Source organism: Numenius arquata, chromosome 2 (assembly GCF_964106895.1).
Source record: "Numenius arquata chromosome 2, bNumArq3.hap1.1, whole genome shotgun sequence".
Classification (NCBI taxonomy): domain Eukaryota; kingdom Metazoa; phylum Chordata; class Aves; order Charadriiformes; family Scolopacidae; genus Numenius; species Numenius arquata.
The window spans coordinates 78,946,286-78,963,230 of NC_133577.1; the positions used below are offsets into that span (position 1 = coordinate 78,946,286).

The 16,945-nt window shown below is 45.0% G+C and overlaps 1 protein-coding gene across 1 annotated transcript in view; it reads left to right on the plus strand.

Annotated features, from left to right (window-relative positions):
- Window positions 1-2,509: 2,509 nt before the first annotated feature.
- Window positions 2,510-16,945, plus strand: part of GRIN2B (glutamate ionotropic receptor NMDA type subunit 2B) — a 171,180-nt gene continuing 156,744 nt past the window's right edge. The window contains exon 1 of the mRNA XM_074164357.1: window positions 2,510-2,920. Coding sequence (XP_074020458.1) covers window positions 2,510-2,920 — 411 coding nt within the window. The remainder of the gene's footprint in view (window positions 2,921-16,945) is intronic.

Below are 16,945 nucleotides of genomic sequence, written 5' to 3' on the forward strand. Positions count from 1 at the left end.
CACTGATGACCTTCCCTTTGCATTAGCCTCTTCCTAACACTGGCTGCTCCCTGAATACCTGGCCAAAGCCTGAGGTTCTGGCACTGTACAGGGAGCTCTATAACCTTGTGTTGAGTGGAAAAATCTCCCTTGGGTGCACATACCATGAGCTAGACATCCAGCACACTAACACCTAAGCACTCTTCAGGATCTGGGCTCTTTTCTGCTGCTTGGATTTTCTGATGCTAGAGATTTATTGGCTTTGATGCAGGTGAAGAGAAGGGAATGGGTTTCTTGGCTAGGATTTTTCCCAGTAGGAGAAGTCAGTGTTTGGGCATGAAGGCAGACAGCTGCCATGATTGCCTGCATAGCTCCTGCATCACTGCTATCCAAGCCCTGGGTTGGAAGGCCCTCGAAAGTATTCCTGGTGGGAAAGGGGCTAGGAAAAGCCTACAGTCTTCTCCCTGGGCATCACAGCTAGCCATTGCCTAACCAAGCGTAATATACTGTGTGAGACTATGCAGAGGGATCACAGGAGACATATTTTAAAGAGAACAAATATAGCATTAAAGTGAGTGAGCAAGAGAGTGAGAGACAGAGAGCATATAGAGTGCATTAAAGTTAATAAAGCATTGCAGGAGTGGGGACTGCATTTCACTGTGAAGGAATCTAATTTAGTGACTTGTAATTGGAGGATAACAGTCCTACCGGAATGAAGTTAGCTGTTCATTTTGCCAAACTCTCAAAGTCTCTTGGTTCTCCTTGTGAGCATCTCTCAGAAAGTGGATCCGTCAGAGAGTTTAGAATCGATTGGCGCTTCACACCCATGGTCCCTTTCAGCCTCCTAAGTGGATTTGGTTCCTCCGGTGCATATTTATTGTCTGTTTTATTATCTGCTTATTTATCTGGTAATATCAATGCAGGATACGTTCTCTCTGCTTAGCATGGCAATGAGGGAGCAGGTGCTGAGCCTACGTGTTCTCCTGGGCAGGGCAAGATGGGGTCCCTTGCACCCTTTCCCTAGGGGTGGCTGGTGCTAGGTAGGGCTGTTGGACAGGGTCCTAGTTTACCCAAAGCATTTCCAGCCTTGTTCCTGCTGCTGTGGCTTTCTGTTCGTTTGATAGAGGTATGTACAGCAACAAACAGTATGGAAGGGTCTCTTTTCTGGACCCCCAAGACCAGAGGTGTAGTGCAAAGCAGCAGAGGGCTGGTGTATTTATTCCGAGGGTGGCTGGCTGCTGCAGAACAGAGTTATGGGTGTGAAGATGTGAGCAGGACCTTTTGTGCTGAGGGGAAGTCGTCTTTTGTTTGAAATGCCTGCAGTCTCCTTGGGACAGCATCATGGCCCTGGGTGAGCACACCGAGCAGAGCTGCCTTCCACAGGGGTGGTGGGGGGACGCTGCTCTGTTTTGTCCCCAGACCAGGGGATTTCTGATGTTACACTGCATAGGTGCTGCAAGGATTAATTCGTTAGTGCTTGTAAAGTGCCTTGAAGATGAAAAGTGCTGTGGAAATGTGAACTATTATTAAAAGGAGGCTGAATAAAGAAGGAGGTAGGAACAATCCTGCAGGGAATAGTCCTGCTCAGGCGAGGGCTGGAGAGATGACCTCATAGGGTTTTTCCATTTCTACTGTTATGATTACAAAATAAAGTGGACATGTTCAGGGAAAACATCAGTGTAACATCACTGGCTGTAGTAGCTGAGGGTGAACCTTTGCAAGCTCTGTGGGTCTTTCTGCTTCTGGACAAAAAATAGCTGTCATACAGACTTTCAGGGAGTGTCTACCCCACACGGAGCTTTGGCCATGACCGCCGGGAAATTTCGTGTTCCTCGCTTTTTGAAAAGAAATGAACCTTGTATGGGTGAAAGCCATATGGCTGACTGTACTACAGACTGGAGATGTGTGTTGTGGTGTTAGGAAGGTTGTATGCAATGGATACACACGTACATATACATCCAGTGGCCTTGTCTGCTTGTCCTCACTTTATCCTGGAGGAGCTATGCTGAGAAAGTAAAAGGGAGTAGTCCTTATCTGCTTGGTTCCTTCAGCCTCTCTGCCTATATCTCCAGCAGAAGGCCAAACTGATCACAATTCCTTTGTGTTGAGGGTGAGCACTTAGACATGGGCTTGACATAAACAATTAGTTTCACAAAGACAGCCAATCAGCCGTCAAAGGACAATTCTCTATCACTTTTGACTTGGGTCTCAGAGTGACACGGGACCTGAGAGATGACATGATCCCATCTTCTGCTGACAGCTGTTCTCTGAAGTGACTCCAAACTCTGAAGTAGAGGCTGGGCTAGTCTGACCCCCCCAACTTTATCAGAGCCCTGAATGTAGCCAAAAGGCTGGGCATCAGGCGAGAAGGACTGGTGGGAGGAGGGCTAGCGGCAGAGAAAGATCAATGGGTCTGCCTTGAAGGCTGAGTGCATGATAGACTTGTCAACTAATCACTTTCCCTTTCTCTTGCTTCCCCTTTTCCTTTTTTTTTTTTTCCTTCCTCGCTCAGGGAGTGTAAGAGCCGAAGATGAGGCCCAGGGTGGAGTGCTACTCTCCGAGGTTTTGGCTGGTGCTGGCAGTCCTCGCGACAACAGGGAGCGGGGCCCATGCCCAGAAAAGCCACCCGAGCATTGGCATTGCGGTCATCCTGGTGGGGACCTCAGACGAAGTGGCCATCAAAGATGCCCACGAGAAAGATGACTTCCACCACCTCTCAGTGGTGCCTCGAGTGGAGCTGGTGGCCATGAATGAGACAGATCCCAAGAGCATCATCACCCGCATTTGTGACCTCATGTCAGACCGGAAGATTCAAGGGGTGGTATTTGCTGATGACACAGACCAGGAAGCCATTGCCCAGATCCTGGACTTCATCTCTGCCCAGACCCTCACTCCCATTCTGGGCATCCATGGAGGCTCCTCTATGATCATGGCAGATAAGGTAAATTTGAGCTTCCTTTTATCGCAGACCTGCAGATTGAAACTTAAAACAGAAAGAAATATCTTACTCTGTGATCCTCAGGTGTAGTCTCATGGGGCCGAAGGGTTGGGGGATTAGAGAGTCTCAGATTCAAAGAGAGATTAAAAGAGCTAACTGTGTGTAGCACCGCTGAGAAGAGCCTATTAATCATGTGGAATTATCTGCAACAGAGAAAAACCGAGGAGGGAAAGGAGCAGGTAGAAGAGAGCTGCAAAAGAATCAGCCCTTTTCTTCTTCCTTAGGAAGGGTAAAGAACCCCTGACAATTCTGATTTATTTTTTTATTTTTTTTTTTTTTTTAAAAAAAGGTTTTATTTTTGCCTGTGTTTTACCTTAGAAGAGCCAAGGATGGTAGCTTGGATTTTTCATGCATGCAGCTGGAGGACGTCGTGGTATTTTCAGGGACATTTAATATAGCTCTTACATCTTAATTGGAAAATAATTGAATCTTTAATAAAGCCATCCTCTCTCAGAAGTGTTCATTAGCTCCTGAAGTTAAATAGGTGTTAGCTAAAGCAACTAACCAGTCTGAACCAGTCCAGCTAAGTCTCTTTTTTTCCACTGCACTACTTTATTCCTTCATATCCCTGACATTTCGTTGTTTTCCCAAGCCCTAGCCAGTCTTCTGGGGAATTACTACGCAAATAAGCTTTCCCACTACTGGTTTTGAACAGGGCGAGATGCAGAGGGAATAGCACCTTTGGCCAGCTGGTAACTCTCAGCTTAGGGGAGACTCCATGGGGTGCAGCTGGACCTGATACAAGCCTTCCCTCCCCGGAAGGAACAAGAGACCACAATCGGAGCGTGCATTTGGCCACATGGTGTGGCTAACAGTGGCCTCTGGGCTGCTGTGGGCCAGTGGGAATACCAATACCCAAGAGAAGTGGGCTGTCATTTTCCCTGCAGGCTTGGTGCCAGACAGAGTCGGGGCCAAGTCATTTATTGAAAAGACCCTCTTGACCACGCTTTGTGCATCACAAAGAAATAAACAGGGCCATGAGCCAACAGCCTTTTTCTTTTACAGGCCACTCTTAAGTGAGTTTGAGACATTTAACTAGGCAGAATTGGGTCTAACTGAATGAAGGGGGAGAATTAAGCTGGCCACTGTGGCAGCGTTTCCTCAGAAAGAGATCTAGTGGGCTGAGAAATCCAGGCACTTTCTGTTTTATTTGCCTTGTAAATAAATAATCCAATGAAGGTTATTGTAGGTGAGTAGATGGGAATAAATTAATCACAAATTATTTTCTCACTCTGTGACCAACTCTTCAGTTGCCAAATAACATACAGTTAATATGCAGTGTTATTTTCTCGTATCAGCCTTTGAGCTAAAGTAGTCACTGAATAAAGTAATCACAGGCATTTTTTCCCCCCTCTCTCTTCTTGAATAGCTGCAGATGTGCTAAAGTCATTCTGCCCCATTCTACCTACAAGAAAGCTTTTCTGTCTTTGAGGACAGTCAGGCAACAATGCTGCGTCTCCATGCTCTCCTGCATGGTTATCAATGTCTGTGCAAAAGAGGTCTGAAGCATTACTTGAGTGCTGCATTTCACACTTATGGTGGCATTTTACATTATCTTTGAACAAGCGTTGACTGTTACTGATGCCAGACCTCCTAAGCACTGGGAAAAAGTCCTTGTGACTTTGAACATGGCAGGCCAAATTCTGATTTCAGATTCCCGCAGTGTAAATCCAGCATAGCCCCATTGCCTTTGGCAGGATTAGATCAGATTTACGCTGCAGTAATTCAAAGAGAAATTTGGCCTATTGAACTTCGCAAAGATTTTTCTTTCTGCTTGTCTCTAGTCTCTCCTTGGGAAGGCAGCATCTCCCACGACTGCCCTGTGTACCCCACTGGCTCACTTCTAAAGAGCGTTCTGGCGGGCAGGCAGCTCACGGGGAGCTCAAAGGTGGAAGCCTTATGAATGGAGACCTCTGTTTTATCAAACTCCCTTTTTTTTTTTTTTTTTTTTTTTGTAGTTTTGCAGTCAGGAGAAGCAGGGTACATACAAAAGATCTGCAGTTTTAGGAAAGGCCAAGATTTCTTTTAAACATAAATTGAAAAGGCTGACCTTTACAGCTTCTGGTTCACAGGTGTGTAATCTTTAATGGATAATATTTATTTGATGAATTGAATTAAAATATGGTAGAGAGTAAATATATTGATATTCTGCTAAGAATACTGAAGTCAGCCTGGTAAGTCCTTAAACAATCTATTTTCCACAGAAGATCTTGACAGAGGCTTTGCATTTAGTGACCCTTAGTCGTGTTCCTTGCAGATTAGTAGTGTGGCTGGGGTTTGATCCTTCAGACATGGATTGCTTCTTTCAGCATCCCCTCAACACCCACAGCAGTCAGCTGTGATTGAACTCGCTCAGCATTTCACAGGTTCAAACCTGCACTTATAGCTTCTTTAAGCTCCCTGTGCGTTTCTGATCAGTAGCACCAATGCAAATGTAAGGAATGCTACAAACCACTAATGCCTTGGTGTGACAGATAAACCCCTCTTCTCAGGAGGTTAATGCAAAAAAACTCCTCAGTCAAACCACCTTCCCAGGAGTAGCATGTGAAGTTCTGTTTCACCTTCAATGAGGGTTTAATAAGTGTGTCTGGGAGGAAATTTGGGTCCATGTGTAAAAAGGGCTTTGTAATATACTGTGAAGCTGGTAAATTGAGACATGAAAGGGCAGGCAAAAAAAAAGAAAAAAGAAAAAAAAGATTTCAAGCCTGAATTTTCTTCTCTCCTGTACATATAGAAATAAATATTGTGTAATGTGCACCACACAAGGCTTCCTCTTAGTTAACGTGCATCTGGAAGTTGGCTACTGGCCAGCTGTAGGTCTTGGCATCATTACAATCAGTGGGGAGGGAGGCACCTCCTAAGGACAATTCACCCCACCCACCTCAGGGTGCAGTGAAATGCTCATGGGATAGTCCTGTCTCTCCCCACTGATTACTAAAGAAGGCTGTACCTCAACTTTGCTCATGATGCCTCAAGTTAAATGCTGTGCATCCTGCCCTAGGTGTAACATAGCAGGTGGAGGTATGTTGCTGAAAGCGTAACATCTGGATTTCCTGATTGTTTTGTTCAAATTCATGCTCTTTAATATTGCATTTGATTATATTTTGTAGAGAATGGTTATATATCTTCTTGTTCTCCCTGTGTTTTATCTTTCTCCCCTGAAAAATAAGTATATAGGATTTTGCATATGTTTTTGCTGTTTCTTTCCTTGGTGCTCTTGTCTCTAATTCCACCTGTTTAGCTGTTATAATGTGTTGCATTTAATCGCTGCCTAATTTGGCATCAGAAGAAAATGACCAGATGATGTGTGCGCACACTGCGATCTGGGTTTAGTTCCAGGAAAACGGTGAAGCACAGACGCATGATATGCCTCACTCGAGCTCTGGAGAGACCACTTTGCTGAGGCTGAGTCTTGTCATAGCCAGTTCAGTCCTTTTAGTCCCTGATGAACGTGCCAGCAGTGATGCCAAACAGCATGAACTGCAGCAGTCATTTTGTCAGGCCTGGATGGCCTGGGAGTGATGGCTGAAGGGGTCCAAGAGCCCCTGTGGTAGGTCTTCTCAGAGGAGCAAGCCCTGCAGCTCTGGGGCAGGGTGGAAGAGTGATTGCACTGCTGCAGCCCTACAAGGAAACAGCTGGTCCTTGTTTTGGTGCTGACACCTTGAAAAGGGATGAGGATGATAACATCATCTCACCTGGACCTCTGATGAGAACAGGAATAGCACAGGTCACTGATGATCTATGTTTAATCTGGAATAGATGAGATGCAGAGGAGAGAAATGTGCACCACCACCAATGTTAGGTTCTTGTGATCCAAGAACTTTGTGGAAACTCTCTGGTCTTTTCAGTTTGCCTGAAGTTGATGCAATGACCTTTCTTTTTATAACTTTGTGTTGTCTGATGTTAAGCATTAGTTTGCGCTGTCCAGAGGACTGCAATGCACTCGTGACCGGTGAGCATGTCTGCTCCCATTCCAGTGTTTAAAATAATTTCTCCTTTCTCCCCAGTTGTTTTGAAAGCAGAAGTTCAATCCTATCACAGTGTGGAAATAGCTGATGGGTGAGGATGCTCTGTGTTAGGAGACTGATGGTGGAAGGAAACCTTCAAGGCTGCAAACCAAGCTTCAGATAAAGCACACAAACCAATATCTTGTGTTTGCAGACCTGAGACTGGAAATCTGGGCTGGGCTTTTCTCATTATGTTTTCAGTATTACCGAAAATCACTTCTGCCCAAAACTAGAAGGTGAAGGAGCAGTCACAGAAAAGGAAATAATGATAACAATGTACGTTGGAATGTACCTTAAGAAAAAAGCAAATTGTTGTTCAGATTTAGGACGCTTAAGGTGTTGGAAAAGATTTAGCTTCTTGCCTAAAAAACGACCACACCATTTGGCTGACTGGTCTGTTTTGTAACGGTAGGCTATTAATTTTTTTTTAAATAACAGAAAAAGTCAACTTGGTGATAATGAAAGCAGAGAAGGTAAGAGTAGAAAATGCCTTAGGTTCTTTTATAACGCAGCTGGTGACCATCATTTTTGGTGGAACTGTCCCTCGCTATATCTCCACAGTCACATTATTTTGCCAAAGCTTCTTGTCCCTGTGCAGCTTTATAGTAACACAATGGTGCACAGGCAGCACCCAGGAAAAATATTGGAAGAAGAGGATGATTATGTTTTTCCAGCTGAATATCATTCTCCTCTATCTCTGCATCCCTTGCTATTTTCTCCAGGGCTTGCCTGCGCGGGGTAGCCGTACTGATGGAAATAAAATGGTAGGAAAGAACAATCTGTTAAATTGGGCTGTGCCCATGATAAAGTCTCTATAAAAGCTGCATGAAACTAACCTGAAATCTAAAATCTGTGATTCGTTCTAGGCCAGATTCTCCTTCCTTTTCTCACACAGCATAGAGCTGACCTTTCTGCTACTCCCTCTACTACCTTGCTCTTTTTTCCCTACTGACACCAAATCTACAATTTCTCCCCCACCTTTCCATCCCCATTTCATAGATCCATGTCCCTTTCCTTTTTTTCTGTAAAGGTTTCCAAGATGTGTTGTCTGTCCCTCTCTCTCTGTCTCTTGCAATGCTGAAGGTTGCTGTGATTGCTCCATGCCTGGGCCGTGCTGCTGCAGCAATGACATTCTTTGGTATTTTGGCGGGGAACGGGTCCAGACTGGGACAATAGGTGTAAAGCACCAGGGCAGAAAACAGGCTGCCAGTCAGGGTGCAGCAAAGTGATGCTGCAGGTACAGGAAAGACAAAACTAGTTGGATAAGCTGAGCACCTAGATACATGCTGAAACCAGGACAAAGTCAAAGACATTGGGACAGTGCTGCTAAAAGCAGAACATCTGTAATTAAAAAGAAAGCACTTTCACTCTCAGGTTTCCAAAGGTTAAATAATAGAGATGCATGGGGAATGCAAACCTCATTTTTTGGATGTAAATTTGTTTCATTTCCATTAGGGATGACATCTGAAATTTGTAGAGCCCTCGTGTGAAGGAAATTAATTAAAAAAAAAAAAAAAGAAAAAGTTCCCCTTGAATGGATTATATGAACTGAAGTGAAATAAATTCCAAACAAAACGCTGCTTAGAAGGGGGGAAAAAATAAGACACATTTTGATCTGAAAACATTGAAAGAGTATGGTTCAACGTTGTTAGAAGATTTCTATCCCTTTTTTCCCTCCAAAGCAAAATTGTATACAGTTCATGTAATTTCACAAAGCATTTTAATTTCTCTGAAATTGCATTTCATGATAGTAATAGTTTAAATGTTTCTTAGACTAATCTAGCAATTAGCAAAGATTAAATTGATTTTAAAAAATAAAATAAAGATGATCAGCAAGCAACCTTACAAACTTTTAATAATTTTATTGAGGACATGATTAATATACTTCTTTGCTTTTGGTACTCAGTTTCCTTTTACTGTGAAACAAAGCTCTGTGTAGCTCACAAATAATGAACTAAATATCATGTGTCCTCAAACTACGAGTCTGCTGCAAAAGTTGGGGAGGGAGAAGAAAGGTAGGTCACAGACATACAGAGAATAAAAGCCAGTATTGTATGCCAATGTTGTTTTTTCCCTTGAGTATACACACGTCATAACACGCCAGGTGGATCTGTAATTTATGTTTACATCTGTGTCTAATCCATCAATCCAAAATTATATTTTTTTCATATAAAGAAAAGGAACATAGGTAGTGTATTTCTGTGGAGTTTAATTAACATCTGAGAATTTCCCTAGAACAATATTTATTACTTTACAAATAAATTACAGCACTTAAAATCCCTCAGATATTAGGAAACCTGGAAATGAACTTTTAAGAGCTTTAACCTCTCCCCAGGGCCATTAAATCCTTCGATGTTAACTCTCATTCTCTAAACAAGAGCTCAAGTACTCTCGTTAATATTATTTCAATGAAAAATTTCATTCATTTCAAAGAAAGGTATTGTTTCTTTTATTAAATATCCTATTAAAGTAGTCTGCTTTTTTTTTTTTTTTTTTTAATTTTTAAAGTTTCCCCTAGTTTATCTCCCATGTGCTTGGCAGGAACTCCATTTCAAGGCTTTCACTTTTCTGGGGTATTGTCTTCAAGAGTCATAAGAAAAAAGAATATGGAGTTTGATTTTTTTTTTCATTTTATTTTTGTCTCAAAAAAAAAAAAAAGGCAACAAGAAATCCCCTTTAAAAAAAAAATACGTTACAAAATGTGAATTTTCCTGATATGTCCCCATCGCTTCCCCTCCCCCTGCTAATAATTTCTATTGCATGCCTTGTTTTTTGTCCTGAGCCTTTGAAGTTCAGAGTCTTGGACACCTGAAGTTTGAAGGCACCATCTGAGCTTGAGTGTCACAGGGTTGGGGAGGAGGAAACCTGGAGGGATCCTGGTGAGGCTCACACCCTGCCAAGGAGCCCTAGGGCACTTTTGGGCAGTGGCAGTGCTGGAGCAGGGGGAGGATGCTGAAGGAGAAGACAACTACACAGAGGTGCAGATTCCTTTCCTTGGCAGAAGTTGTCCCAGACAACAAACACCAAGCAAAACTGAAGTCTGATTCCTTTACATCAGCCTTTTGTAGCTATTTATAAGCTGCTTTATTTTGGGTCATAGAATTCTTCTTCCAGGAGCACTGAGTGTTAGTTTTCTTCTGTTGTTATAGTGATGTTTTCTTTTGAGTGACAGAAGACCTTTCCTTGCCTAGCTCTGAACGCGACCGCTGCAACCTACCTTGGGGAATGAGAAGCTGAATTAACCTCTTTCCTACTAATTTTAAAACAGAGTGTTGCTATTGTCTATCTGGAAACAGAAGTACTGAAATATCTGTGAGAAAAAGGCTGATTTCCTCCCAGCTTGGACCTAGCAAGTAATGGGGCTTTTGTGAACAAATTTTTTCTTGCTAGATTTCTAACCTTGATTTTCACACTGATGATGTTTAGGTAGATCTCTGAATCTGTAAGCACCTACCTAAAGAAAATCTGGGAGCTTGATGAGATCTGACCTATAGTTATTTATAATCATTATTATATCCCCTTTCTTCAAAACAAAAAAAGCCCAACACAAAAGTATTAAATCAATTTGTGCCATCCGCAGCTGGACAAGGAGATTAGTTTCTTCATTCTGGAGCAGGCAGTCCTTTATTACAACCCCAAGCGGTTACTTGTCTCACAAAATCTAAATTAATTACACTCAAATTTGTCCCTACCCTAAACTGGCCTCAAAATGAAATTGAAAACACTGAGTGTGAAATTGCCCGATGCTGCTGCTTTAGATCCGCGTGTCGTTCCCCAGTAACCATGGGACAGAGAGAAACAATTCTTTCCAGGGAATCTCTTATTCTCTTTGCCTTTTGTTTGCCTCATTAACCAAGTTTGGAGGGGATGGATTATGAAGGAAGTTAAGGGAATTACATATACACAGGCTGGAAAAAAAGCAGGGTACAGAGAAAGATACAGTTGTAGTCTGTGACTCTGTTAAGGGTCTGGAGGAACTGATATATGAAGAAAGACTGAAACAGCTATACGTGCATATTGTAGATTGGCTGAACAATGAGTCAGGATATGATTTATATATGCAGTGAATAGAGGTAGACTAAGATTAGAGAAAATAATGCTTGGTGTAGCTGCCAGAAGTAGAAGTAGGAGTGACAGGATAAAGTTGAGAAAAGATATTAAATGATATATTATGATATGTAAAATGATAATATTAAATGATATATGTGTGTATCAAGAAAAAAGTTCAGACACTGAGTTGTATTAGGATGTGCTCTAGTCTCCTTAGGGAAGAGCATGGAAAACACATTGCTTTAGTTGTTTTCAGGCAGGACTGAACTAAGCACTGGAGAATGTATTATATAGCTAGAGTGGAGGAGAAAGAGGATAAACAAGATGAGAGACAGAAAAACTTCTCCTGAATCAAGGATCATGGAGGGGAAAAAAAGGAAGAAAAAAAGAAAGTAAGTTCCAAGAGTGACTTAAAAAAAAAAAATACCCTAAAGACTCTGTTGAGACAATTTTTCTCTGTGCTTTGGCAATAGCTTCTAGCTGTGTATCTATGAGGTTCCTGATAATAACAATAAATGTATGTTTCAGAGCAAGAGGGGAAGAAGGAATGAAGGACATGGATAGTCTAAAAGTGGGCAGGAAAAAAGCAAAAAAGGCAGGCACGCAGAGAGGAGGGCTGATCTAAAGGGTGCCAGCAGAATCAAGCAGATCTAGTAGACCCGAGTCCTCACTGCAGCTCTGCTATAAAACATGATTTTAAGAAAGCTGCTCAACTTCTATCTGTAGCAATTTGCCCTTTGTAAGAAGACCGTAACAATTTTTTTGTAAAGTACTTTGAGCTCTACAAAAGGCAAAGGCTACCTAATTGCTAGGGAGCAATTAATGGATTTTTCTAGCTGAAGTAAATACAATGCTTGATATGAAAATCTGGACTCTGGGAGGAGAAGCTGTAACCCCCATTAGAGGTGGCTGAATAGCTGCGGCATGCAGGAGAGCTTATTGTATGCAGGGCCGATAGTACCGTCTATTGTAAGCTTGCCCAGCATTCTCCATTATAAGATCCTCTTGGGGGTTTCCTGTAACTTTGCCAGACTATGACTGTTTGAGCAAAGTTTCCTATGCCAGGTGCATGCCTCAAGCTGATTGATTTATTTCACCATTTATTTGGAAAATAAAACAGCTCTCTCTGAAAATGTGGTACAGGAAAATAGGTGATTTACCCGTGTTGCGAGTGCTGGCACGTTTTCCTCCAAAGGTTCTGGCTGACCACCACAGGTCCTCAGAACACAGGTCTGGAGTGGGTGTCTTGCAGGGGAGGATTTTTAACCAGAAATGTGCTTTTTCTACCACTGCATAGGTTGCCCTGAGTTTGGCCTTGTTATAAGCATGAGAAACTGTGTATGTGCAGCAGAGTCTTTTTAGATGTTTGCCACGTATCTTGAAAAGATCTTGCCCTCGCAAACTGTGCTTCAAAACTCCACCTGGATCTGGGGGCTGGAGCTCTCCCGTGGGGTCCCAGTGGGATCTGGCCAGGAGAAATGCGTTGAGCAGCAGGGGATCTGGGCTGGAACACAGGTGAGGTGAAGGGGCACGCAGGGTGTGATGAGGAGCCAGTGCAGAGGGGGAGCATCTGGAAGAGATCCTGAAGGGAGGAGATGGGCAGGGGAGGCGGAAAAAGGTAGGAATAAGGAGATGGGGAACCGGAAATGGCGGAGAAGGGGAGAGGAAAGAGGAGGAGATGTGCCTGTCCAGGTGATGCTGCCCGGCTTGCCATGGTAGTAGGAGCTGGGAGGTGTCAGAACTGCTGAGCAAACAAGATGTTGGCTGTGAAATGGGAGTGAAAAGCCTGTCGGGTGGAAACTGGGTGAGGAGAGCAGGTCTGGGCTGAGGCAGGGCAGTGGGATGGGGCAGTGATTTTTTCCCTGTGAGCGCTGCCTCCCCCTCCGCTTGTACTGAAATATTCCCTCTCTACTCTGCCCTGAGCCACAAAGGGAGTCAGAAATGGCTCCCCGTGTGGGGGGACACACTGACATCAGTGCTTCCCCCTGGGGGAAGAACAGCAGGTCTGCTAAAGCACGCCTGGGGCTGGCTTGGCTCTGCCCCCCCTTAACTAGCCCACCCTGTGCAGAGGCCTCAGGCCTGGTGGGAAGAGGGAAAAGCTCTCGGGAGCAGGGGAAGAGCCCCCTGCAGCCTCCACCAGCTGCCATCTGCCTGGCTCTGGGCCAGTGTGGCCGCTGCCAGGCCTCCGCGCTGGAGGGGACAGGCAGAAGCCATTAGGAAGATGCTCTGTAATGGAGATGCCAGCTCCTCCAGGTGTGTCCTCGTGCAAACGTGACGCTTTGTCCCAGCTCCCGCTTGGGTGATTGCTTTGCTGCTGGCTTTCTGCAGAGGCAGAGCTGTGTCCTTACCAGCAGTACAGAGGTGTGGGATGAGGAGCCACATGGCATGGCCCTGCTGTCGGGCTGGGCAGTGTGTCCACAGGGCTGCCATCCTTGCTGGGTCTCAAATCCTGCTCCACGCCTGGTCCCCTTCCCCTCCTCTCCCTTCTCCCGCTTCCCTTCCTCTCTCCCTCTCCTGTCTGTCACTCTACCCGTTTCTTAATTATTGTTTGCACTGTGCTTTGAAAATGCAGTGTGCTGTATAAATGTTAAGTGTTTTTATTATTATTATTATTATTTCTCCTTTTTCATTTGCATCCCTCACCCTCTCTTCTGTCGCTATTGTGGCTTCCAGAGAGAACGTGTGGGCTTACATTATTTATAGCTGTGTGAGAGTAATTACAGAAATGATTTAATTACTCAGTTAATACCGTCCTCCACATCACCAGCTTGACAAGCTGGTGATCCTCTCACCGCAGCCGAACATTCAGTCTAGCATTGTCTCTACCACGTCACGGACAAGTGGGTAAGGGGAGGCGAAGCTTGGGGAAAGGTTTGTGACAGCCTCGCACGCCGCTGGTTTCTCCCCCTGGGCTAAGGGACGAGGCTGCTGAGCCCGCGGGGACCTGGCCAGGGGCAATGTGTGGTGTCACCTCAGCTGGGACAGAGCTGCCCATGAGGATGTGGCGTGTGCGGTGAGGCTTTGTGGCTCCTGCCTGGTGGGGGCTTCACCCGACGCAAACCTACTTGAGCTGAAGTTTCAATGTTTGGTGTGCCACGTTAACTGGCTCTTCACATTTATCAAAGGTCAGAGATCTGGGAGGGTTTTATTGTCTTAACTTCTGTTTAAGCCTACCAAATCATAGGGTTCACACACCCTGCATGGGGCTGAGTGCGAGGTAAATTACCATTGCTAGAAATACTCTTCCTTGCAAGTGGCTGCACGTAGCTCTGACCCTCTTGAAATAAATGAGTTTTCCCTCTGAAGGGGAAGTTTTCCCTCCTCTTGCTAAGACTCCCCTCATTGGAAATACAGTGTTTCCATCACTTCCAGTTCATGAAGGCTTGTGGGGAGAAGGGAATCTCTCATTGCCGTTGCAGTATGGAAGGAGGTTGAGAGAGGAGAGTATGTGCTTTCCTTCAGAGGACGCACTGAGCCGATGGTTACCAATACCTTTTAGTTATCTACTAAAGACAGTTAAAAAAAAACCTCCACAAACCACCTAGTGAGCTCAGCAGAAACGTAAGGAAGATGATCCTCTCCTGAAGGTACTGTAGATAAAAAGGAGGGGGTCAATAGATTCTTAACAAAGGAGACAGTCGCTCGGGAAGTGGAGACAGAGGCTCTTGTTGGAAAATGGCACATTTGTCAGATAATGGTGTGTGGAGGGAGCGTCTTTCCAAAGTGCCTGCCTTTCACGTCTCTAAGTTGCCTGGCTCCGTTTGGGCTCCTTCACGGCCTGGGCTGTGGGCCAGGCTCAGCCTGTTCCTCAGGGCTGGGTGGGCGGTGGGAGGGCTGGGAACAGGTGGCATCGGGGCTGGTGGAGTGGAGTGCCTTTTCCACGCAGCGCTGCCTGCCAAGTCACCAGGCACAGGACACCTGGTATCTGAATGGACTCTGCCCACCTCCCAGGAATCTATGGTGATCGAAGAAGTAGGCTAAAGTGTTTTGAGTGTAAAGAGTGATTATAGGTGCCTTTTTTTTTTTTTTTTTTTTGACATCCAACAGGTTAAGGCAGCCCAAATTTGAAAAAATTCTGGGTATCTCCACCTTTTGAAAGTTGAGCCTTTCATGTTGTATCTCTGAATGGACACCCAGAGTTCCTCATTGCTTTTGCAAACCCATACTAGAGGGTTTTTTTCTTTTTCGTTTTTTTCCCCCTATCTGGCACACTTGAAAGTGAATTTTATGACCTGACATTGGAACAGCTTGTTGAGAAGACAGAGTGAGTGGAAGGGCGATGGAACAAGTAATTTTGTCAGCTCCCAAATGAATGAATCCTGTTTTCAGTGGATTCACATCTCATGGTTAATTGACTCTTTAACTGAATTAAATACTGAGACTGTAATGTGAGCTCAGCCCTTAGTAGACACCAGAGAGTCCACGGAGGAGAGAACTTAAGCTGGGTGAAGAGATTTCAGAAGAGCCAAACTCATTCTTCCCCCAGTGGTAAGGACCGGGGGCATTAAAAGGATCTCATTTCTCCACCCACTGTCCTGTTTCAACTAGAAGATATACAGTCCGAGTAAGTGGGTCTCCCCATAGCAGATTCAATTTTTCAAGAGCTGGCTACGCCTCCTCCCTACAATAATCCCATTTCCCCCAAGTCTCCTATTGCTTTTCTCCCAGTTTCCACTGTGTCTTTTACACCCGCTGGCTAGGCAAAAGAGAGATGTACTGTGGTGCCCCTGGGGTTCTGTTTGTTAGGGGCTGCCCACTACAGGCATGCTGCCAGGTCAGGATGAAGTTTATTTGATTGCCTAGTGAGCCTTTAACTGTGAGTGGGTGAATCATACAGACTGCTGTGGGGCCAGACAAAGGCTTTGGGATTACATGCAGTTGAGGGCTGTATTTTGTACAGCACTGTAAGAATTTAATTCTCCTTGAGTCCTCTGCCCCTTTGTCAAATCAGGTGGAAATTGGCCAGCAGGTTCAAGAGTTACTGGGAAGCCTGACTCACATACGCACACACATTAGGTTTCCAAGAGCCTTGTTTCCTAAAGAAAGCAAGCTAAAAATGCACATGCAGAAGGTGGGCAAAGCCCTGCATTGGAGCGTCTGGGGAGCTGAGATTGCTGCACAAGTGACCCGTGCGCATTGCGCCCCGAACACGCTTGCAGCGCGCTCGCCCTCCCTGCCACACGCTCCCGCGGTGACTCACTCTGATTCACCCCAGCGCGGTCCCGCGCAGCCGTTCGCATGGAGGAGCGCGTGGCGCGAGCGGCGCCGTCTCTTGGGGCTGGATGTTCGGTTCACACTTGTGCTCGGCACACACACGTGTGCGCGCGCTGTGACTCACGCTACCACGGTATGGTGGCTTGGATGGCAGCAGCAGTAAATGAGACATAGTCGTGAACAGGCACTCGCTCAGCGTCGTGTGCTCCTGGCGGTTAGCTTTTGAAGGAGAATGTGGTGCAAGGCTTGGAGATTTTAATATTTCTATCAAAACCCAGACCTCTTGAGAAAAGAAATTAGCCTGATGACAGCAGCAGTAATTGGATTATTCCGTTAGTATCCTCTGTGGAAGAGGAGGGCACGTGCCTTTATATTTTCAATGCAGAGACTTAAAAATTGCACTTAAAATGTGAATTGCACCTCGGTTTTCTTCATAACTGACAAGCAGACATCTGTTTTCTGCCCCACTTTTTTCTGCCTTTGGGCTGGCTGAGTTTTCTGTCTAGCCTCATTCTTAGGGTTGTGGCAAGGCTGCAGCAAACTGTGGTGGTTTGGGTTCCTCAGGTGGCACTGAAGGAGATCAGGGCATGCTTTAACCAGTGGGTGCCTTGGGTGAGAGGGAGTCAGCCTGAAGGTGAAAATAAGGGAGCATGTATCCCTTCATCTGGAGGAGGAGGTGTGCTGAACCCCTGGGAAG